Source organism: Pelobates fuscus, chromosome 9, assembly GCF_036172605.1.
Source record: "Pelobates fuscus isolate aPelFus1 chromosome 9, aPelFus1.pri, whole genome shotgun sequence".
Taxonomy (NCBI): Eukaryota; Metazoa; Chordata; class Amphibia; order Anura; family Pelobatidae; genus Pelobates; species Pelobates fuscus.
In genome coordinates, this window is record NC_086325.1 from 87,229,311 (window position 1) to 87,254,744 (window position 25,434).

General features: G+C 38.3%; 1 protein-coding gene across 2 annotated transcripts in view; it reads left to right on the forward strand.

Moving 5' to 3' along the window:
- Window positions 1–25,434, forward strand: part of PAK3 (p21 (RAC1) activated kinase 3) — a 215,845-nt gene that overhangs the window by 171,729 nt on the left and 18,682 nt on the right. Inside the window, exons 3-9 of one of the 2 annotated variants that reach the window (XM_063432150.1) lie at window positions 3,676–3,776; window positions 12,813–12,857; window positions 14,353–14,506; window positions 15,448–15,485; window positions 17,767–17,898; window positions 18,311–18,485; window positions 18,686–18,749. In XM_063432150.1, coding sequence (XP_063288220.1) covers window positions 3,676–3,776; window positions 12,813–12,857; window positions 14,353–14,506; window positions 15,448–15,485; window positions 17,767–17,898; window positions 18,311–18,485; window positions 18,686–18,749 — 709 coding nt within the window. The remainder of the gene's footprint in view (window positions 1–3,675; window positions 3,777–12,812; window positions 12,858–14,352; window positions 14,507–15,447; window positions 15,486–17,766; window positions 17,899–18,310; window positions 18,486–18,685; window positions 18,750–25,434) is intronic. The other variant, XM_063432152.1, reaches the window with a different exon arrangement.

Here is a 25,434-nt window from a genome sequence, read left to right on the forward strand (position 1 = left end):
TAATTCCCACGGTATTAGGGAGCTATCTACTAAGCGGCTGAAAGACCTAAATTGGTCTTTCAGTCAAATTTACTAATACCAAGTAAACATTACTTAGTATTAGTAAATTATGCCCCTACTAGCTATACCGCGAGTAGGGGCATGTCTATTAAACAGTGAGCAGCGGCTGCAAGAGAAGTTCCGAAGTGACGAAGTTGCCGAAGTGCCGAATTTCTGAAGTCCCGAATTGCAAAAGTCCCGAATTTCGGAATGCCGACATTTTTTTCCCGATGCACATGCCTAGTTTTTAGGTCCGCCCACCCTCAGGATCCCACTCCTGCCAGGCTGAAGGGGGAGGAAGGGGTAAAACGCTTACCTTTCTCCAGCTCCCTCGGCGCTGGGGACTCTCCTCCCTCTTCTGACGTCATCCGCCGAATGCCCATGTGCAGCAAGAGCCGCTCGCGCATTCAATCAGTCCATAGGGAAGCATTTCTCAATGCTTTCCTATGGACGTCAGCGTCTTCTCACTGTGATTTTCACAGTGAGAAGTGCGGAAGCGCCTCTAGCGGCTGAAGGCTGGATTAACCCTATTGTAAACATAGCAGTTTCTCTGAAACTGCTATATCTACAGCTGCAGGGTTAACCCTAGATGGACCTGGCACCCAGAGCACTTCATTGAGCTGAAGTGGTCTGGATGCCTATAGTGGTCCTTTTAAGAATACAATCTATAACATGCTTAACCCCTTAAGGACACATGACGTGTGTGACATGTCATGATTCCCTTTTATTCCAGAAGTTTGGTCCTTAAGGGGTTAAAGGGACACTATAGTCACCCAGACCACTTCAGCTCAATGAAGTGGTCTCGGTGCAATGTCCCTCAGGTTTTAACCCTTCAGATGCAAACATAGCAGTTTCATAGAAACTGCTATGTTTACATTTGGGATTAAGACAGCCTCTAGTGGCTGTCTTCTGGATAGCCACTAGAGGCGCATCTGCGACGCTGGAGGCATATTATGCCTCCATCGCGTGGAGCGTCCATAGAACAGCATTGAAAAATGCTTTCCTATTGACAGCTTGAATGCGCGCGCGGCACTTGCCGTGCATGCGCATTCGGCTACGCTGACGTCGGCGGGGGAGGAGAGGTCACCAGCGCCGAGGGAGCCCGGCGCTGGATTAAGGTAAGCTGCTGAAGGGGTTTTAACCCCTTCAGCGCCACGGGAGGGGGACCCTGAGGGTCGGGGCACCCTCAGGGCACTATAGTGTCAGGAAAACCGCTTTGTTTTCCTGGCACTATAGTGATCCTTTAAAATTTTTGTTTTTTTCCCCACAGCATCAAAAGCAAATACCCTCTGAATTTGTTTCACTCCTAAGTAGATACAATAAACCAATTTTCTGTGTTGTCCTCTAAAACTATTTTATAAGCCTAGTGAATTGGTTTACTGCAGCTACCATGAAATGATGTAAGGCTATTTTCTGTCTGCGTGTAATGATATAGAATGCTCCACATGAAAAATGCTTCATTCTGATGGAATTGATCACCTAGCCACACTTCTCTTACAAAAACAATTTGCACGCGAGATGGGAAATTCATTATAATCACAATAATTACATTGTGGTCTTTTCACGCCAAAATCACTAAAACACGGGCTCCTTCTAAGAAAGTGTACACATATCAAATAGTTTCAGCAGACAGGATAACAAAGCCCTACCCTAAGGAAGTTGATTTGTAAAGACGTAGGGGTAAAGGACATGCAAATGATGAATGGAGAACAAAGCATTTTATATGTACAGTTGAAGGTCAGCAATGATTTGTTAATAAAAGTATTCTGAACCTCTGTCTGCCCTGTCTGCTGATGCCTTCTGGTTGAAGAGATCTCAATGAGTATACAAATTGTATGCAAATCATAACAGTGCTTGTATTATCATATCTCCCAATGCAACAGACGAGGGAATGTGGAGAATTGCAGCATGTAATCACTTCTGTTAGGAGAATCGTTCAGCTCTTTGCAAAAAAATCAAAAAGCATGTGGAAGGGTTTTCTGAGTGAATTAACTCTGTCAGTGGCCAAATTAGAGCAGGACAAAGAAAAGCACTGTGTAGCGATCTATAGGGGTCATACTGTGTTTCCCCCAAAATAAGACCGGGTCTTATATTAATTTCCCCCCCGAAAAACACAATAGGGCTGTTTTTCGGGGGATGTCTTATTTCGGGGGGAAACGGTAGGAAGCCTGTGCTAGAAGGCAGATCTACGTTCAGGGGAATTCCATATGTATCCATTTGACAGTTTAGATGAAATTCTATTTAAAGTGGAATTGTCATGCAGAAAATATGTTACACTGATGATCAGAACATAAAGGGACATATGTTTTGTTTACAATTTTGTAATACTTAAGCAATTTTAAGATATTGTTAATTATATTTTACAGCCAATGTGCTGTGAAATGTTTCTGCAATATTTATACAACTTATTAATATAACGTAGACAGCCAAGTAAGAGCAGAGATCATTGCTTGAACACCAAATGCATTCTGTAAAATTTCACTTACCACAAAAGGCAGTAAAACATAGTGATCCCCCAATCCACAAACAGGGTTATTCACTAAGGTGAGAATTCAAGGTGAATTAAAAGTGAATTACAAATTTAAGGTCAGACTAGCCAAACTGGAAACATTTTCTAAGTCAGCTATGCTTTTAGTTTGGCTACTCGCTCTTAAATTTTAAATTAACTTTAAAATTCTCACTTTAGCAAACAACACTGACAGTTGCAAAACTGCATGTGATAGAGAAGCGGTGCCCAAACAGTAGATCCCCGGAGGTTTTAGAACACATCTTCCATGATGGTTTCTCATTCTAAAGGCTGGCAGAGCATCATGGGAATTAAAGTTCTGGACAGCATGCATCATACGAGTTCAGATCCTTGGAGTTTGCAGACAACTGAACAACTCACTCATTTGTTTCCATCTTCTCAGAAGATAAAGGGAAACAAGCTAGCAAACTATACAGCTGTCGATCTTCCACAAACCCCGTTTTGATTATTTTTACACACATATGCAGTTCTGTCACAATCGTCATTTTATTTATTAACATTTCCATTCCTGCCTAAAAGAAATTAAGGAAAATGGATCCCTGTGGCACTATACACTGAATCGGGATTCCTATGATCTGTTTAAAAGTTTTGGTAGACCAGATATTGACTTTTAAATCTCAGCCAGTTCCTGGTTTAAAATGTGTGTAGAAGGTGACTCCAGCCCGTTAAAAAAAAAAAAAACATAGCTCAAAGACCAGTTTTATACTCTTTTAGGTATGGAAAGTGTATCGAACTTCTTTAACCCCTTAAGGACCAAACTTCTTGAATAAAAGGGAATCATGACATGTCACACATGTCATGTGTCCTTAAGGGGTTAATAAAATAATCTGTACACAGAGGGGATTTTGTACTTATAACAGTAAGAACTATTAGTAAAAATAATGTTTGGTTTCATACGTGTATATATATATTTATTTTTTTCTCAGAATCCATGCATTTTTCATTCATTCAGTTGAGATAGGTTTTAATTTACAATTCATTTGGGTTCTGTACAATAGAAAGTTCTCATTGAAAAAACCTGAAGCCCAGTGCTAGCTGAAGAAGGATTGTTTGACTGTTGCAGTAGCTATCCAGCTAGCTGATAATTCATTGTAACATTTTGCTTTCAGCCAACAAGAAGAAAGAAAAAGAACGTCCAGAGATCTCGCTCCCTTCTGATTTCGAACACACTATACACGTTGGCTTTGATGCTGTCACGGGGGAGTTCACCGTGAGTACCTTACTCTACTATGATAACTGTTCCAGAAAAGAATTTGTTTTCTTCAGTATCGACCTTAAAGCTTCTCCAGTTAAATTGGAAAGTGATAGCAGGTGTTGTACTGTCTGATGGTCCAGATGCCTCTTACCTGATGTGTGTGAAGCCGTTACAGGAAAGTAGGACACAGCTATAACTTGGTAACATGTTTATTATAACAAACAGTGCTGAGGATTTCAATTGTAGGTTCATTTTCTAATGATCTATTCGTGAATTACAAATCTTACTTCTATATTATCACAAGACTGTGAAAGTGTCACCGCAACAGAGTAAAGATATGTAGGACACAGCTTGAAGAACTATAGGGGGTTGTTTATCCAAAGGAATCCTGGGGGAAAGGTCCAACAGTGTTTATTTTCTAAGGTGAGAATTCAAAGCAAATTTCAAATTTAAGGCCAAAAGAGTCAAATAGTAAAAATTCAATCTTTTCAGAATAGCTGCCTTGGCCTAAATTTTTGAATTTACTTTAGTGAAATTCATTTTAGCTCTGTATATGTTGACAGTAAAGCAGAACGATTCCATGATCTCTCATTCTTCACATAGGAATGGAAAATGGGGTTAAGAAAGCGCATGGTTATAAATCCTCTGTTTAAATCCTGGGCATTAGGTAGCTGCCTTAGGTCACTGTATGGTTAATATATATATATACACACACTGCAACCACGGTCACCAAAGTAGTGTGGGACATGTAATACTTAACACAGTTAAGGGCTGGCTTCTCACAGGGGGTTCCCACTCATACACAAAATACAGGGAACAAAAAGGGCTAACTAATCTAGCACTGTTAAGATGATATAGTCCAAAATATGTGCTAATTTTTGCATTCACAAACTACTAGGTAGATCAGACATAAAAATATGTCTCAGGTTTTAACAAGATTTTCAGACAGCATAAATCCTGGTATAACACTAAACATAAAGTGCTAAGTAGATAGTGTAGAACATTTGTTATACCATAAAAAAGGTGTTTTACTGCACTTTATTTGTATAAAAGACTTCAGAGCATATCACAGCTAACCTCACCCAATCTGATATGTAAATAATATGGCCAAATTGAAATACAGATCAGTAAAAAATTATACAAACATAAAATAAAACTCTGGTATATTGGAAAAGAGCAATACAAACATTCTGCACTAACTGTATTTAACCACCCCCTCCCTTCACACTCACTCCAATGTCACTTTCTTTGGCCAATCCAGTGCGGGAGAGTGTTTGTGCTGTCCGTCCCTATGTGTCAAATTCTAAAGCCTGACGTCATTATGCGATGTGCGCGTCATGTAAAGGGCCAGAACCTCCATTGCTCTTCACATCATGTAAGGGTCACATGATCGGGCTGGGTGTTCCCAAACAAAGTAAATGATCTTCGTTCCACCATCGCTAGTTATAAATAACATACATTTCATTTTCTTCAGTAACTAGAACATGTAAGGCATATTAAAATAAATAAAGTAAATGTATCACCCAGATAATCACATCTACTTGGTTGGTTGGCTGGTAGGTTGTCTGAGCATTCTTGCATCCCACACATTATTTTCCCATGATTCCCTCTTTGGAAACACCAAGTCACAGGTCTTGCACATGGAATCATGGGACTTTAGAAATTTGCATTAAAGGGATACTCTCTTTAAGAAGTATGCCTGGGTAGGTGTGGCTTGGGCTGCATAAACAGATTTAATTCCTAAATGGCAGAGAATTTTGTGGGACTGCAGAGGCATGATCGATACATGAAAATCAATTAAGTAAGCTAAAGTTGCTTTGTTGCATAGCATGTCCCTTTAAATGCCAGGCTGCATTTGCCCAGCACCATTGCATTTGACGCAATTTAAAATAATACATTATACAGTATATTATACAGTATATTATTATTTTTAGCTAGCTATTCACTTTTTAAATATCCATTTCCCTCTGACGTGACAGTTGCTATTCAAGCAGTCTTGTAATTGTCAAACTGATTTACTGCCAACAGAGAGTCCAACCATTATTAATGCTTTTAATCAAAGTACATACATTGATTATTAAAACATCAACATAATAAATAAAAGCTAAATAGATTCTGTTCAGGGTTTCTGCTTATTTTCGTTCTTTAGTTTAATGTGTCCACATGGACAAGAATGACATGTTGTTGTTTAATTGCACAATTAAATGTAAAAATGATCTGAAACTTTACTGTAAGGATCACTTCTACATTCGCCCTGCCCTCTGAGCCCAGATGGAATCCATAAATATACATGTGTTTAAAACTGGTAGTTTTATCCTACAAATCCTGTTACTATCACGGTTTCACTTTTAAAAAAACACAGATTGCTTTCCTGTGATGTAATGCAGATATCTATAATTGAAAAGGTATTTTCCGTCTCTGCAAGAGGAATCGCTTACTATAGTAAGTGGCGAGGAGACTGAACATTGACTTTTAATCTAACTGAGATTACATGCAAATTGCTCCCATCAACCCCCCCAAAAAAGAGGCCAATAGATCACTCAGAAGAATTATGGAGAGCTATGGGGTTTATTCACTAAACAACAAATCATTGTAAATTGAAATCCAAATTGGAAAGAATTAGTCTGTAGAAGTGTTTATAGAATAAATTGTCCAACTGTGCTGTAGTCATAGCTTGGATATTTTAGACTAAATTGCGAATTTAGATTTGGATTGCATGCTGCAGCCAATCTGCTGGATGAACATCGTGCATTGCAGTCTACTGCAACTGAAGTGCCATATTCTGTTTATTCCTGTTGTAAATCATACAAGGAAGAGAAAAAGGGGTGCTGTTCCTAAACACTTATTCACTTATTTCAACTCAAGAAGAGCATGTTTAATACATACAGTTAAAATTATTAAACTATTAAAGCTTCACTATAGCATTAGGAATAAAAGCATGTATTCCTAACGCTACAGTGGTATACTCTCTGTTTAGGTGGTTGCCCACTCTCCCCACCCTCCCCCGTAAGGAGTAAAAAAGTGGTGCTCTCTCTACAGCCAACCCTACTACCTTAAGATAGTTGCAGGGTTAAAACGACAGGGTCGTGGCACACAGAACATTTAAATGAGATGAAGTGGCCTTAGATGCCTGTCGTGTCTCCCAAGATGTGTTAGGTGTGATCAAGACCTGGGATGCTGCTTGGTTCAAAAAAATAATCAGGACTATAAAATGTATGAATCTTCTAGAGGTGTGTTATATGAATATCACGGTATGTAGGGTTGGTGTGTCTGGGGGGATTCAAGGGGTTATAACATGCTGTGCAGTGGTATATTTGTTTGGTGTTTCTATAGTGTGCAGGGGTATATTTGTTTGGTGTTTCTATAGTGTGCAGGGGTATATTTGTGGTTTGTGTTTGAGTGGATGCAGGGGGTATTGCTGTTAAGTGTTCTTGTCGCTTAAAAGTATCTATAAAAGTCTAAAAAACATTTTTTTTTGTGGCTATCCTAATGTCTTATTCCATCCACAGCTGTATCTCATCCTTCCCTCCATTTATTTCTCTCCCCTCTCTCTTGCACCACACTTCCTTTCACCCAATTTCTCTACTCCCACCAATCCTCCTTTAACCCTTATCTCCCAAGTTGTTCTTCTGTCCTTCTACCCCCACCTGCTCCCCCACCTATTATTTACTGTACCCCCACTTTCTATCACCCCTCTCCATGTCCCATCGGGGGCCAAAGAGCCAAAAATTGGGGCTCGTACCCTCCCAGCGCCCTCTAGTGATGCATCTGGTTGAAACAATATAGCTATAGTAATAGTGATAGACAAATGAAAACACACAATTTGTTGAGCTAAAATTGCCTAAAGGTACGACCTCCGATCCTTATTGTTCCAGGGAAATAAGGAAAATAAAAAAATAAAATAAAGGAACAAATATGGCGATGTATGGCAGAATAAAATATCGAGAAATTAAAAATGTCCACTCATATTTTCTCCTGTATCGCAGAAAAGGTGTTTTACAGATGCTGATAGGGATTAATAAAAATTATTAAATGTAAAATAGCTAAATGTTTGCATAGCTTTTAAAAAGGTATATAGTTCTCTGCAGGACATCCTCTTTATGAAAAGCAATCTCACCTTACTTGACTTTATTATCACTTATTTATTATCACTTATTTATATTGCATCAACAAATTCCATAGAAATATATACATTGATTAAACAGAACAAGCAGATATTCCAAATAACTCCACTATGCTAGCAACAGAAGAAAACATTTTGCACACTTCAAAGCAAAAAGAAACATAAATAACATTGATCTTTAGTGTATTACCACCTGTTGATCTTGTAGTGAATTTTGAAGTTACACTGTTCTTGTTTAATGTTTAGATGTTGTTTGCGGATGTCCAGGGTCAAGTATTCCCATGTTGTTGGATTTTTAAATGGATACTTTTTGCATAATTTTCATGCACTTGGGTTGTTATATATTTAAAAGGGGTTGTGTTCTTCAAAGTGGTACAAATATGCATGCTGTTTTCACTAGTTTCCATGGTGTTTTTTTTTCTTTACTTTCAGTGTTTTTCATCACTTTGCGCTCCCCTTGTCCCAAAAGTCTTCCTACTGTTTTTGAAAGTATTTTGTTTAAATAAAGTTTGCCCTGCAGATAAAATCACATTGAATAACAATTTCTAGGTTGGCTATCCATGTAAGTAAGCATGTGGTGGTAGCGATAAATAAAGGACAATATACTTTATTAACTTTAGATTGAATTTTATACTGCTTTGGTACATGAAGGGTTAAATATTGTTTTCCTAGCGTATAATGAAGTCTTATTTATTGTAAAAAAAAAAAAAAAATAGAACTTAAAAAAAAATTATAGCTTACACAAGCAATTGTGATAGGCTGCGAAGTACGCCCAAATTTGTGGTTGTTGGGATTTGAGCAGTTCATATTTATGTCACATGGCTTCCATCAGATGATAATAATTTCCCATTTAAAATATCACCGCTCTGTCTTTGATTAACTCTTTAATTTCCACAAAAGGAGAATAATTTAACTTAACTTTAATTGCACTTGTGTATTACTTAAAGGAGCACTATAGTGCCAGGAAAACAAACTTGTTTTCCTGGCACTATAGGGTTATTAGGTCCCCACTTCCCTCGGAGCCCCTCTCCCCCTGGGCTGAAGGGGTTAAAACCCTTTGAGCCAGTTACCTTAATCCAGCGCCGGGCTCCTCGGCGCTGATGACCTCTCCTCCTCCTTTTGATGTGCCTGGGAAACCGTTACATCATAACCACAGCAGCGGGCTCTATTAGGTATGATGCATGGAGTAACTCTTTAATGTCAACTCTTTCAGAAATGATTTGGAATTAACTGGTGCACTTCTCAGTATCCAGACCAGAGACCGCCTCTTACCAGTGTATAATTTTGGTCATCCTGGAAGGTATTGATTAGATGAGTCTGGAGGGTGGGTTAGACCAGCACTGTCAGCCACTGACTCTCTTATTGGCTCATCTTAAAAGAACACTGCCATTTACAATTGTTATATCTTATTATAGAATTTTGTTATAATATACCATTTCATTATTTCACAAGTGTCTGTTTGCTGTTAAGTTAACATTCCCTGCGGTTATCCACGATTTTCCTTGTTAATTTTTCCTAAGGATAGATACATTCCAGGATAGCTTGTTCTCCCTTTTTCATGACTCCTTATGTAATGTTCATTGCAGAGGTTTTAATAAACAGATCCTCCAGATGTCATTCTGTATTTTGATAATCTTCCTTTAATAGCCAAGCAAGGTTTGCAAGAAGGAGGTGCCATTAATATGTCCTATGTTTGTATGATCTGGTTTGGCGAATTACCATTTCCTCCAAAAATACTCGAAGCGACTTGCAATGTGCTGTTTGGTATTCATGAACACAGAATCATTCATAGAAATCCTGACATGAATAGATGGCAAGGATTTATATACAATTCTTGGCAAAAATTGTATTTGCGAAACTAAGAGACGATAGAATGATTTTTGTCTGTTGGGTTTATTCAGCTGTAGTTCCACAGAATAATATTTCCACTTGCCAGCTTAATATATCTAACAATAATGGTTAATTTAAAGGAACACTCCTGTAAAAAAAACAATATTTTTTTTCAATAAAGGGGTTCCAAGTGTATAGAGATTACTGGGACCCCATTTTGGTATGGAAAGGGTTAACTTCAAGTAAATTCAAATGCATTCCAGCAGAATAAATCTCATTGCTGCTCTGATCCACTTCCTGTGAAGTCGTCATTATTGATGAATTGTATTCAGTCAGATGCTTCTAGAAGCACTGGGACACTTGGCACATGTGCGTCAATCGTCACCTTCTGCCAACAATGCTTTTGCAAAGAAGCATTGAAACTATTGCTGTGGGTTTAAAGTGATGATTTATTTTGAAACTGGCACTTCATAAAATAAGTTAGAGGGGATATGCAGGGCTGCCAACTGTTTTGCTTTTGGGGTCCTTTTCTGACCTCCTCATTTACTTCTTTGTTGTCCATGAACACATGGACATCAGAGAACAAACTAGGTCCATGCAGAGAGCCCTTTAGCAGCACTCTCTTTATGGTCCTTTAAGGTAGGGGAGCAGCCAGTAGGCTGTTTGTCAGGCTGGTATGCTTGATGCCAGGCTGACATGCACCTACAGTGGGCAGACACTGCCATTAAGATTGTCGCCAGCAATGCAAGTTGCGTCACTGGTGAAACCATGTGAACGCCTGCCCACCTGTCCCAATTTCATTCCTCCTAATGTTGGGAGGTATTTCGGTGAGCTGGAGTGTTCCTTTAAGGGCCCTTGTACCTTGCAGAGTGTGTAATGCCTTTTTATTCAAAATATAGGTATACCAGTAACTTACTAACCTGTGGGTATTTTGTAAGGCTTTACACTGTCAGAAATAAACAAAGACCTTGGTTGTAACTAAGCCTGTCCCTTTATATACTGCTTAGTTCGGACATCTACCTAAGGTAAATTAACCCACTGATTGTCAGGAGGACTTTCGATTGTTTTGCACAGTCCTTTGGTAAATAAAGAAGGGGTAATCAGTTGTTTATTTCTGGTTTATATATTTTTTAGATATTAGGACAAATAAGATAAATTTGCTTTGGAGATCATTTTACCTGTAAACGGTTTTCAGATGTTGACCACTTTGTTGTTCTCCTTTTCTCTCACTTTTATCTCTTTCTGGAAAGTTTGGAAAAGCCATGGGGATTTGTAACACTGTATGATACATTTATTATCTATGTAAATGATTACACCTGTTACCATAACAGCTGTCTGCTCCTCTCGGAGACATGAACATCATCTACAACCCTGTAACCCCCACTTGTTATCACCTTCCCTGGCTGTGTTCTGTGTTTGCTACTAAATAAGTTTAGAACCACGAGTGAGAAAAAGCTGCATGGGCTCCTGAGTTGGATATATTTTATTTATTATTTTATTTGTTTTTTGGCTTCACGTTACATTACTGACCATTGCATGCTAAAAACACCTCTGCTTGTACTAACCAAGACCTGTAGTGTTCTTCGGAACTGAGGAATAGTCCCATTCTCCACTTCTTGGGATTTTTGCTCGGGATATACCTGGAGTTTTAGTTTTTGGAAAATAAGATCTTGCTTTTAGCATCCAAGTATGGACTCACATTTTAGCTTGTAGCCCATTTATACATTTGTAGTCCTTATAGACACAAACAAATAATAGCACAGTATTCCATAATAAAAGACTTCCAAGATCCTTCTAACCTGCTAATCATGGAAGTATAGAATGCAGCAACCAACTAGAAATTGACTTGCCTCGATGTTGTAGAATCTCTTTAGTACATTAATGATGTGATCCTTCATAACCATTTAGGTAATGTTATAAACAATTGATTCAAATGCCTCTCATGCTAAATACTTGAGTTACGTCAAAGAGATATGACATTCACTGCAGCAGAGACTGTTATCAGTTGAAGTCCACCTTTAGTAAGAACTTTGGTCATTTGTAATTGAGTTCTGGAGAGTGATTATTGCCTTGCAAAATTAATTTAACGAATAGGGCACTAGTGAATGGTGTCCTCTGGCCAATCAATTTAGAAAAGGCTTTTAAGTTAATAAGATGCTGCTGATTTCAATTTAATAATTTTAGATTGTCTGAATGGGACAAAAGGTTGCTAGGTAGAACCTGATCCGACCCTTGATTCTAGAGGTTTATGGGGATACATGCAGACAACATAGTTGCAGATAAAGGTACTAATGCAGTGATGGCTAACTTGTCACTGTGGATGTTTGTGACTTACACTTCCCTTGGTACTTATCTAATATTAGATATTGTTCTGCTAGTGTATGGATGATAGGATAAGACTGGATGTGTGATACTTCAAGGTCATGCTGCAGATTATGACACTACCCTTAATTAACAATGCATTATCTTTGACCCGAGACCAGGGTCAAAACACATTGAAGTACATTCACTAAGGGTCGATATTGATTGCCAAATTGAATGTATGACTTGTCTGCACTTGCGAAATCTACTAACAGCCAAAATGATTTGGAAATACCCAGCTGAGGCAATAATCACATTTCTTACGAGTCAAATTAACTCAGCAGGAATGTCTGTAATTGAGGTGTTGGTCTCATTCTGTTGATAATGCCATTGCCTACCAAATTAACTGAATAAAAGAGCTTTGTGTAGTCTTAACATTGGATTCTATTCGATTCTACACATCAGGTACTTTTATTCAACCACTGAATAGTTTAACAGTCAAATTACATTTCGACCTTAGGAATTATACTTCATTGTGTCTTCCCAAAATTAAGATTTCCCATGACACCAGAGTGATATTATGGCAGTTTCTTTTCCAAAATCTGTCCTCCTGAAACCTGCACAGCTCTCAACCCCAGATTCATCATTCATCTTCTACATCACATGGGAATTTTCTTTTTCCCCCCACATGAATATTTTTTTCGCCTGCCATCAATTTCATTTCCTCTTCCACCTTCTAAGTTCTCCCACATCCTGTTTTAACTTTTCTTTTCTTTCTTTATTTACGTCCATTGCAGCCAGATCTCTGTGGTTCACAGATGGGCACAGGGAAACTCCCAGAGGTGCGTCACAAAGGCCCCCCAAAAAAGAAGCTTTCATCAAAGCGCTTCTTTGAGATGTCATAGTGTTTTCCGCTGCAAGTTCATATGTGTGTGCTGTATATATATGTTGCTTGGCTTATCATTATTATTATTATTTTCTTATTTTCTTCATTCGAATCCAAACTTCAGGGGCCCATGTCACTCATGCTGGCAAATAAGGGAAAGTTGCCATTTATGTCTATTTTCATAAAAGAAAAAAGAAAAAGCCCAACAAGATATTTAGTGCACACAGCTAGTATTTCTTGCAACCAAGATACACACCAGAACATACACAAGTCTAATTGTACCTGTCACAAAAAAAATGTCAATTAGTGTCAATTTCCAGCCTTGTAAGTAATATGTAACCCATGTACATAATTTAGAAAAATAAAATATGTATTAACCGGAGGATTCCTCAGTTCGGATATTTGGATTTGATTTTGTTTGAGATCTTGTTTTGTCCATACATGGAAAAGAAGAATGAAAAAGCTGAAGCTATGCAGCAAGATATAGTGGATTGGAAATATTCCCAAATTGTTTTACAAGAAGCAACTTCACAAATAGTGAAGGCACCTGCATAGTGTGCATTTTTCAAGGCTACTGGTTCATAACTCTTCCGATTCAGTCTAATAGACATTGTTTGACTCAGACCAACTGCAGTGGGCAGAAGTATACATAACGAGAAACGCTTGCACTGCATTTGTGGTCCTAAAAGGCCCAGACAAAGCTGTAAATGAAAAGGCACTTGTATTTATCACCCTTTATTTTATGGGGTCACACTCCTTTTTTCTTTGAGAACAACAACAACAACAAAAAATGATGACGACCCAAAAAACAGTCATCTGCAAGCTTATCCTTATCAAACATTGTCCTGAATCTCAACTACATTTATGGGATAGTTTTAGCAGGACATGGAAAAGGAAGACTGAAAATTCTAGTGATATTTTTTACTATCTATTTTTATTCTTAAGAACTTAAATGTAAGCTTGATATTAACACTATAGAGAGAGAGTAATAAACACTAGACGTGTTACTCATCTCCTTTCTATTCCAGCTAGAATTGAGCATACGGTTATGTCCAACCAGACGTTTATACACCTCTACACACTCTATGTTGTGCACACATGTTAATTAGTAGGCTTGTTTTGTCTGCACATGTGTCATCATAACCAAAGCTAACCCTTCTTCATATTTCATGAAGGATCAACGTTGATTTCAAGACATGTTCCATGCACCTGTTTTATTTTTATCATGACTTTTATTTTGTTTAATTTCCCATTTTTTTTAAAGGGATCTTGGTTTTAGCTCTGTGTTTTTCATAGAGAACGAATGCATCCGTAAATTCTTCATATCAAATCAAGGTCTTGATCCAACCTTTTCCTAACATACTCCTAACATATTTTGTAAACTATTGAGACATTTGTTACAGGATGGAACCTATATTCTCTTTTCTGTTTTTTTATTTTTCACACAACAGGGAATTCCAGAGCAATGGGCAAGGCTATTGCAAACCTCAAATATCACCAAACTGGAGCAGAAAAAAAATCCTCAGGCCGTACTAGATGTCCTCAAATTCTATGATTCCAAAGAGACAGTCAACAACCAGAAGTACATGAGCTTTACATCTGGAGGTAAACCATATAATATCTGTAAATTGTCTGCTACTAATCATTTTGTTTAAAACTGAACATCTGTTATTTTTAGCTTTTCATTACTTCTCTGCCTTATTTACCCAACTTAATTACTTATTCATATAGAAACAAAACATCACATGGCCCCTATACATAGCATTCTAGCTCTTAGACATTGTATGTGGACCTGTCCACATCTACAAAGGGTCACAGTCTGTTACGGGAAGCTATGCAGATTGAAAATATACACTGTAATCCAGTAAAAAGAAGTGGCCAAAACAGTGATGCCAGCTAATGTAGAACTATTGTAGAACGTTTCCCATAATTCTTAGCCAGCCTATTCATTGGTGAATTACCTTTGACCAATCCTACTTTAGGATATATGCTAACCTAAAGATTGGTAAGGTAGCATTCCTAGTTAACCCAAAATACTTTGTGTGTGCATGTGTATATGTATATAGCAAGACGTAATGTAATTTGTGCATGACTTTAATAATACTATTACGCATTTAATAGTATTTTAATAATACCATTACTAAATAGTTTAACAGTCAAATTACATTCCGACCATCGTAATTAAGGTCATAAGTCATACTGTAAAAACTTTTTAGGATCCCCCAGAAGCGATTATTCAGTGTGTATGTCTCTTTACAATGGAAGAACTGTCTTTGTGACAGTTCCTGCAAACAAAGATACATCATTAGAATATAAGTATAGTGAAGTATGATACATACACAGTGTCTGCCTTTGCACATTTATTGTTTAGGATGTATATACACTGTATGCTTTAAAGGATACTCACATTTTGCCACAGTTGGAATATTAGGATAAAAGAAAAATCTGATGATCATACAGAAGTTATTTTAAATGTATGATGGTTTTGGGTAATTTATTAGTGTTTTCAAGTTAATATTAGTATATCTTCTCTTCTTACTTTGCAGATAAAAGTGCACATGGCTACATAGCTGCCCACTCACTGGTTAGTGTCTATATTCTTGGCTCCGTTTTCATATATGGTCTGCAATAATTCCATGTTGTTGATAGAATGGTTGAAAACCAAAATATCCAACCCAAAAATGATATGTGATCTGCGAAGCATTATTGTATATCCAAAACAGTAGAAGGTTTGTACTTTGGACTGGCAGTAAAAAAAAAACCAATAAAATATACATCTGTACCTCTTAAGGCAGAATATGTGGACATATATAGATTAAACCAGGGGCGGGCTGGGAAGGAGGGCAGGGAGGCAATTGCCCCCCAGGCCGCCCTAAACCCAGGGCCGCCCACACCCAGCAAAAAAAGGAAAAATCTGAATCCCCTGCTTCTGGCTGAGGAGTCAGATTTTTCAACTTACCTCACTCTTCCTGTAGCCTGCAGTCAGTGGAGTCGGCCAGCCTCTCCTGATGAGGTCAGGAGGAGGAGGGGGCGTGACTTCCACTGCTCTTCTCACAGGACCGCTGGGGAGTCTGGGAGAAGAGCAGAGGAAGTCACGGCCCCTCCTCCTGACATCATCAGGAGAGGACGACTTCACTGGCTGCTGCTGGTTGCTGCTCCTGTTGGCTGCTGTCCACCCCTCCCTGGCTTAAGGTAAGACTCAGGGAGGGGGGAAATACACTTTAGTGTTTTTTTTTTATTCCCCTCCTCAGCCCCTGTCCCCTTAGTCAGCCCCTGCCCCCTCCTCAGCCCCTGCCCCCTACTCAGCCCCTGTCCTCTCCTCAGCGCCTGTCCTCTCCTCAGCCCCTGTCTCCTACCACTATGTAAATCCTCAAAGAAATATAAATATATTGTATCAAATATATGAAGTTAGTAGGAGGATGTAGATATCGTGGAGTTTAGGATGCCCACGGCATATCTATAGACAGGACAGGTTAGTAGAAATGTAAATGTAGAAAGAAAGTAGCATGAAGGTTGCTAAACCAGCTATGTAACAGTCTGAATAGCAACAAAGTAGAAATGCACTTGCTACATCTACTAACCAGCTAAATAGTGGTAGAGCAAAAAAGTAATAGTAATCCTATCTATTTAAACATCAAACAGGTGTCACCAAACCATTCTCGTGATGTCCGGAAGACCGGACAGTAAACACGCCCACATCCTCCTACTAACTTTATATATTTGATACTATATATTTATATTTCTTTGAGGATTTACATAGTGGTAGTCCAATGGGATTGTATCCCTATATCTATTCCCTCCCCTATTGATATTGAGTCATTGGTTATGCTAGAGAACACCTTTGACTCATTAAAGCTCACTTTTGGTGTTCCATTTTGTTCATATACTCATATCCAATATTAGGGCTCTGGGATAGATGTTGTCTATCTATTTATTTTTCTTGATCACAAGGAGATTAAGATATACTTTATTATTTTATGTTTGTGTGACTACTTTATCTTTTCCAGATCTATACAGCTAGATACACCTTCTTTTTGCGGCTGTATCTCTCTGTGTTTTTCATTTTTTCTTTTTGTATATAACCTGGGGTCAAGCCCCTGGAGCCTGCTGGAGTCTCCATTAGGTACTGGGTAAGTCTCCCTGTACCAGTAGTGCTAATTCTGCTAGGCTCTACATGGTTTAGGTTGACTTCCCATTTTCTTCGTTTGTCTATTAATGAGAGTAAGGGGAAACAATTTTGTCCTGTCTCTCTGAGGTTTGTGATGTTTGTAGCCGTGCAATGTCATCAACATTCCATCTTCTTCAGTTAATTCCATGAAAAAAGTTGCATCCTAAGCAAGCTGCTGTTATAGGTAGTGGGATCTATTACTATTTGATGTATTAATAGTTTAACAAACCAATCCAATGCTGGCATTTTCAGTTTGAACATGAGAGCATTCTTAAAATTAACGATACTTGGAGACTACGTGAGATTACTGTGCTTTACTAAGTTCCGTCCAGGAATAATTAAATCACCCCAAAATCTTCACTTTGCTATGCCTTGCTAAATAAAGTCACAATTCTAGAAAAACGCAACATTCTAATTCTAGAAGAACAAATGGCAGAGAAAATACACATTGTAGTTATCTAAGGTTACATTAAGAAGAGGGAAACATAAACAGATCAGTAAATAAAGTGGCAAAAACACAAGAAAAAAATATATACTGTGTGATCGGCTGGAAGAGAACATATACAGGCTATAAGGGAAACATAGAAACATAGAATGTGACGGCAGATAAGAACCATTCGGCCCATCTAGTCTGCCCAAAAAAGAACAAGATGATACCTTGAAGTATACATGATACCTTGTATGTCTTTTACTCCAGAATGCGAAGACTGCATCAGAGCCCCCACTAGCACCTCCAGTCTCAGAGGAGGAAGATGAAGAAGAGGAGGAAGAAGAGGACGATAATGAACCCCCGCCTGTTATTGCCCCTCGTCCCGAGCATACAAAATCAGTGAGTACATAAAAAAAAAGATAACCTTTTAAGTGAAGGATCTTATACTGAAGGAAGTTAATGGTTTCACTAGCGCCAATTAGCACCAATGTTATATTAACAAACATTATAAAAGAGGCAATGGAAAAAAATACTTAAGTGCTTTGTTTTCTGCAATACTTGTATGTAATGAGAAAACACTATTGAACTGGATCAACTGGAAACATGTTCATTGTTTTTGGATGGTAGGGGTTTATTCATTAAACAGTGAATAGGATATCTTTGTGTTGTGTTGAAAACTGTTTTATTAAATGTAAGCCAAAAAAACAAACAAATCCTAAACAATGAAAGGAACAAGTGCAGAACCACATAAATAGGCAATTGAAACTCATAAGCATGCATGGTGATCACACTCTTAATCTGTTTGTCGTAGGTCTACACTCGGTCTGTTATTGAACCAATTGCTGTACCAGCACCAGCTAAAGAAGCCTCCACCTCCCCTGTGACTACCCAGCCAGAAAACTCTAGCACTAGCACTTTGTATAGGAATACTGACCGACAACGTAAAAAATCCAAGATGACCGATGAAGAAATTCTGGAGAAACTTAGTAAGTGTTCTACCGCAGTTTGTTCTGTATATTTTGCCTACATATTCTAGGAATATTTAGTTTTCTCTTAAATAGTGTACCATATAAATATGTTTCTTAATACTTTTAATTTTATCTAAATGAAGATTCAATGGGTTTTATTTAATGGTAAATCATATTAAATCAGAAAACTTTTATCTTTTATCTTCTCTCTTTTGCAGGAAGCATTGTTAGTGTGGGAGATCCTAAAAAGAAATATACGCGCTTTGAAAAGATTGGGCAAGGGTGAGTGTCACTCGCATTGCAAACACTTTTCATATTTGTATAACTTTATTTTAAATATAATGTATATAAATGTCAAATTAAAAAAAATATAATTTTGTGCATGGTACACTTAGCTTTTCAGTACTTTCAAAGTACATCACTAAGTCTAACTTTTATTACTACGCAATTTAATGGTACACATTATATTGACATTGGAAGGATACAATGAGTCGATCTTACCATGAACCAACTTGGAACTCTGACATACTGCATATGCCACTATGCCACAGTACACCAATACTCACAGGACAGAGAACACAACCTCCACCACAATTCCATTAGTTGTAATTAAATAGTTAAAGAATCATGCTCAGTAATTATTCATAAAAATGGAGAGGCGTGCTATTCCTTTAGTAGTATGGATATTAAGATGTCAGGTGAGGTAGAAGGTGTTACTGTAAAAGGTGAAATAAAGAAGTGGCTACCAAGACGTCAGTTTTGTTCATTGTGAAATGGATATCCCCTAGCACTTACCGCAGTATCTATAACTGTGCTTTGTGTTTTTGGTTCCTCAAAATGTAGAACGACTATCACTTTAAGAAAGATGCTTCTTTTATTCCCAACACACATTAGTAAATTATTGCAGGGAAAAATTCACGCATAAGAATGTTGTGGTGTCGAACTACCTGTTAATTGGGATCACATGACATGTGGGCTATTTGTTTCAAACAGTAGCATAAAGTCCAAACCTCCTCAGCCTGTACCCACTTATCATTTCTTAGTGTCAACAAGGATTAGTGTCACAGGCGAGCTACCGGACTTATTTTAGTTAATTCATGTTGGTGAGAAGTGTTGTCGTCACGTCCACACCTAAATATATCAGTTACAAAATTATTTGCAGCTTTATGTACTTTTTCAGGATTTGTTAACTGGTGGCCATCTTGTTTGTCTGCTAAGATCAACCAAGTGTGGGCAAGCGAACATCAGAGAAGCATACATCCTGTTTGCCACTGCGCATGTCCTATTATGTCACCTCTCAAAGTTACGAAAGGTGACGTTGGGCTTAAATCTATTTACAGTTTTCACAAGTAAAAAATATATTTCAGCTGCATCGATGAAAAAAATAAATTGGGTTGGCTCTATATTTTATGGTTAACTAACTAGAATATTTAAAAAGAAATGTAAGGAGAAACAGGGCATCAGCCTTTATTACAGTTAGGTAGAGGGTAGTTAAGTAAGACACTATTGGATAAAACCTGAATATGTAGACAGATCTCTCATATATATATATTAAAAGTCTGACTAAGTATATTAACTATATATAATATATGAGAGATCTGTCTACATATTCTGGTTTAATCCAATAGTATATACTACAGATACTGATCTCCATATATACACACATATCAGTATTCCTACCCCAGGTTTTTAAAGGTGTATTGCTTTGTTTTTTTTGTCTTATACACTGTGGGTTGTGTTTACACCTTTTTTTTTTACATGGATTTGTTTATGTTATGTGTATTTGGTTTTCAATAAAGTCTATTACCATTTATGATATTTTAACAATAGAGGTAATTCCAGTGAGGTGGGTCCCATCTAATTTTTATTTGGAGATCTGACCTCACTTTTTCTATTTTTGAAATAAAAAAATGGTTTTAGGACAATTATGGGAATAACATTAGTAATTAAATTAGAGACATATTACTACAATGCCTCACATTCTATTTGTACTCATAATTTACTATAGGTATATTTTGCTACTTAATACTAAATTCCTTAAAATATTACTCCAACCGCAAGATAATACAGACTAGCTATGAATGTGCCATATTCTGACAGTAGACAAGCTGGTTATTATATAGTCCCTAATGCAGAGTTTTTGGCATAGTAGAACAGGTAATGAGGTTTTGAGAACCTTCCAAGATGTATATTTAAGTTAGCATTTTCAGAGCTGGTTCCAAAGTTCTGTGAGAGTTGCACAGATAGAGGAGGCTGGGCTAGTTCTGCATTGCAAGCCAATCCATAGTTTAAAAATACACTGGCTTTTACTGAGATTTACAGTGCAAATGGGCAAACTTTTTAAATAAATTCTGTGTTCGTTCTTTGATATCCTTTACTTTTAACAAAGGCTGACAACAGATCTGCTAGCCCCGAGGACTGCTTGGCTCACACCTCAGTAATGTCAATGACGACGGTTTCTGATGGCACCTGGCTCAAGCAGTCACTGTATATTTCTCCCCTAGTTTCTGACATGTGGTATGGCTATAATCACATACTCGTTGGCATTTTAGCAGAATTTACAGGGACACTTTGCTGCTGGCTATACATTGTTTGTTCATCATTAACTCTGTGAATAAAGTGTAGAGGGAAACGCATTGCAGTTCCCCAAATGATTAAGAGACAATTGTTGGCGTAATTATAGTTAGTTATGGCATCTTTTACAATGCAATTTACGTGTTGTATAATGCAACACACTCAAAGGGTTTCAAGTGCAAGATCGTTTGACCATGTAAAGCATGTTCTAGTTCTCTGAATGGATCACCGTATCTGTAGACGTTGCTAGCATAGCATATGCAGTAAAAATGACATATTTGGTTTCAGCAAGGGGTGCAGATTAGCTTCCACTGTATTCTCTTTCCCAGAATGTTTTATACTAGACAGCCACGAGAGGAGGACTTAACCCTGCAAGGTAATTATTGCAGTTTATAAAAACTGCAATAATTACACTTGCAGGGTTAAGGGTGATGGGAGTTGGCACCCAGACCCCTCCAATGGGCAGAAGTGGTCTGGGTGCCTAGAGTGTCCCTTTAAGCTATTTTGGCTTAAAATCTGTAAATTGTTGGTCTATCCTGTTTTTTTTAATATACTTCTTGCTTTTCAGTTTGTAGTTGTTATACATGTCATGCCAACAGCATACAAGGACAGGTGGCCAAACTTTGCCTTGAATTATGACCAGTTAAGATGGAAATTTGGTAATTTGCTCAATGGCTACATGTCTTCAGGCTGGTGGGTATCACATAAAACATTTCTTTCGACAGCATGCTTGCGTGGAATGAAATAAAAAAGTGATGACAAACATTGGCCTCCAGTTGCCTTTCAACTGCTTTTCCTCAGCCGGTCTGAAGAAAGTGAGTGATGTGAAAAGATATATCTAATCCTCCAAGGTTAACCATTTAGTAACAAATTCTGACTATATATACTGTGTGTGTATATATATATATATATATATATATAGCAAATTCAGCTTTATGCCAAACTATATATTTTTGTGCTGTATAAAAGCACTTTAAATGTTGCTGTTAAAAATAAGTGGCCCAGGCAGAATAATCTGGGGGCAGATTTCTTTTTGTTTTGATTGTGGTAGTCCAACTTTCGGAATTCTAGATGTAAGAGCATTATGGGAGATGTAGTTCACAACATCTGGAGTGCCGAAGGTTGTCTAACCTTGTGGAAGCCCCTACACCAATCAGCAACACCTCAATTTGTTCTTGTGCTGTTAGACTTTGTTTCTCCTTAAATGATTAGTTACATTATAGACGTGTCTTCAGTCTTACACTACAAACCTCTGTGACAGAAAAAAGAAAAAGTTAAGGGGTTGCTTGGTGCTGGTTCTCAAGTTTACATATCTGATTGCCAGATCCACTTGTGGTAATAAAATAGTCACCCGCATTGTTAAAAGAGACAAATTAAGAACAGAATGGCACTTGGACCAACAGTCACATGGCATTACTAGTCATTGAATTTAATGCTGTAGTAAAAAGATGATAAACAGCAGTTGTTGCCAACTGTTTAGGTTCAAGGCGCCCTTAATATTCCAGTATTTTTCCAAAGCACCCCAAGTCAAAATTTCTAGGTTGTATATCTGTACAGCGCTGCTGCATTTACTGGTGGTAGAGTGTAATGTACAGTGTTGGTGTTTGAAGGGGTGCTTGTATACATTTATTGTGTTGTGTAATACAGGGGTGTGTTTGGATGTAATGTTTGTGTTTGATTGCAGGGGTATGTCTGAATGTAATGTTCATTTTTAAATGTGGATGTACATTTGTGTGAAGTATTTGTGTTTGAGTGAAGGGGTGTGTTTGTATATTTTTTTTGTTTGTTTGAATGCAGGGGTTTGTTTGTATGTAATATTTGTGTTAGATTACAGGAGTGTGCTTGTATGTTGTGCTGGTGTTTGACTGCTTGGATGTATGCACATGCCATTCATACTTACTTATATTCATGCACATTAACACACAGATGCATATAAATACACTTATACATACACGGATAGGAGTCCTGCTGCTGTCGGAGTGAGGGGTCTGGAGCTCTTCATGCTCGAGCTCTTCATGCTCCTCTCTCCTCACGCTGTGGCTGCGTCCTCTCCCTTACACGCTGTCTCCCTGCAGGATGCTGGGAGGAAGTGACAGGCTGTAAAGTAGTAAGTGTACAGCCTGTATAACAGTGTAAATTTGCTGTCCTCTCAAAATAACTCAACACACAGCCATTAATGTCTAAATCATTGGCAACAAAAGTGAGAAATGTCCAAATTGGGCCCAAAGTGTCAATATTTTGTGTGGCCACCATTATTTTCCAGCACTGCCTTAACCCTCATGGGCATGGAGTTCACCAGAGCTTCGCAGGTTGCCACTGGAGGCCTCTTCCACTCCTCCATGACGACATCACGGAGCTGGTGGATGTTGGAGACCTTGCGCTCCCCCACCTTATGTTTGAGAATGCCCCACAGATGCTCAATAGGGTTTAGGTCTGGAGATATGCTTGGCCAGTCCATCACTTTTACCTTCAGCTTCTTTAGCAAGGCAGTGGTCGTCTTGGAGGTGTGTTTGGGGTCGTTATCATGTTGGAATACTGCCCTGCGGCCCAGTCTCCAAAGGGAGGGGATCATGCTCTGTTTCAGTATGTCACAGTACATGTTGGATTTATTGGCTACCTCAATGAACTGTAGCTCCCCAGTGCGAGCAGCACTCATGCAGGCCCAGACCATGACACTCCCACCACCATGCTTGACTGTAGGCAAAACACACTTGTCTTTGTACACACGCTTGACACCATCTGAACCAAATAAGTTTATCTTGGTCTCATCGGACCACAGGACATGGTTCCAGTAATCCATGTCCTTAGTCTGCTTGTCTTCAGCAAACTGTTTGCGGGCTTTCTTGTGCATCATCTTTAGAAGAGACTTCCTTCTGGAATGATAGCCATGTAGATCAATTTGATGCAGTGTGCGGCGTATGGTCTGAGCACTGACAGGCTTACCCTCCACCTCTTCAACCTCTGCAGCAATGCTGGCAGCACTCATACGCCTATTTCCCAAAGACTACCTCTAGATATGACGCTGTGCACTTCTTTGGTCGGCCATGGCGAGGCCTGTTCTGAGTGCAACCTGTCCTGTGAAACCGCTGTATGGTCTTGCCCCATGGTGCTGCAGCTCAGTTTCAGGGTCTTGGCAATCTTCTTATAGCCTAGGGCTAGGCCATCTTTATGTTAGGCAACAATAATTTTTTTCAGATCCTCAGAGTTTTTTGCCATGAGGTGCCATGTTAAACTTCCAGTGACCAGTATGAGAGAGTGTGAGAGCGATAACACCAAATTTAACACACCTGCTCCCCATTCACACCTGAGACCTTGTAACACTAATGAGTCGCATGACACTGGGGAGGGCAAATGGCTAATTGGGCCCAATTTGGACATTTCCACTTAGGGATGTGCTTACTTTTGTTGCCAACGGTTTAGACATTAATGGCTGTTTGTTTAGTTATTTTGAGGGGACTGCAAATTTACACTGTTATACAGGCTGTACACTCACTACTTTACATTGTAGCAGGGTGTCATTCCTTCAGTGTTGTCACATGAAAAGATATAATAAAATATGTACAAAAATGTGAGGGGCGTACTCACTTGTGTGAGATACTGTATATAGAGATCACAAAATGCACAAATGCCTAGAAAATGGCCAACTCACTTTGGTTGTGTTATATCTACAGATACTTGATGATTGCTTTGTGTATATATTATTATTATTCAGATTGTGGATGTGTTTTACATCTGGACTTGTGAAGCTTTTCTGACTAGTTGGTTTCTAATATTTATATATAAATAACAGTTTTTGGAGACACTACAGACATTTAAAGTGCTTGAATGCATTTATTTATTTATTTATTTATTTTTTTTGGGTGCAATAATTGTAAAAATCTATTTCCCTCAAAAGTAATTCCCTTTGTCTACAACTTCTTTGAGGAAGTGGGAGAAAATATGAAGTGGCACATGTTTACCCCCTGCAGTACAGGAGTTTAAATGATTCGAAAGAGTACTCTCCCACCAAAGTAAATACATCCCCAGTCTCCCCAGTCCTTAGTGCTTCTCATTAGTGAATGAGAATCACCAAGTAGGTATATGTAGACACAGGGGCCCTGCTTTATACGTGATTATGGGTAAAGTCACGCTTTACGTTAAAAGTCACAGGTGGAATGTGAAATACAGATGGATATTGTTCACTTCCTAGTTGAAGAAGAGAGCGCTTAAGTAACCGCAAATTCTGAGGATTTTCTACAACCGTTGCTGCTGGGGTTAGCTTTTTAGGTGAAAACTGGATGTGGTGCTCTAGCTCTGGAGCTCTACAGTTGATGGAGGGGCTGGAGGATCTTAGTGTTTTTGTTTATATTTTAATTTTACATGAGATAGTCACTTCTCTAACCAGCCTCTAATT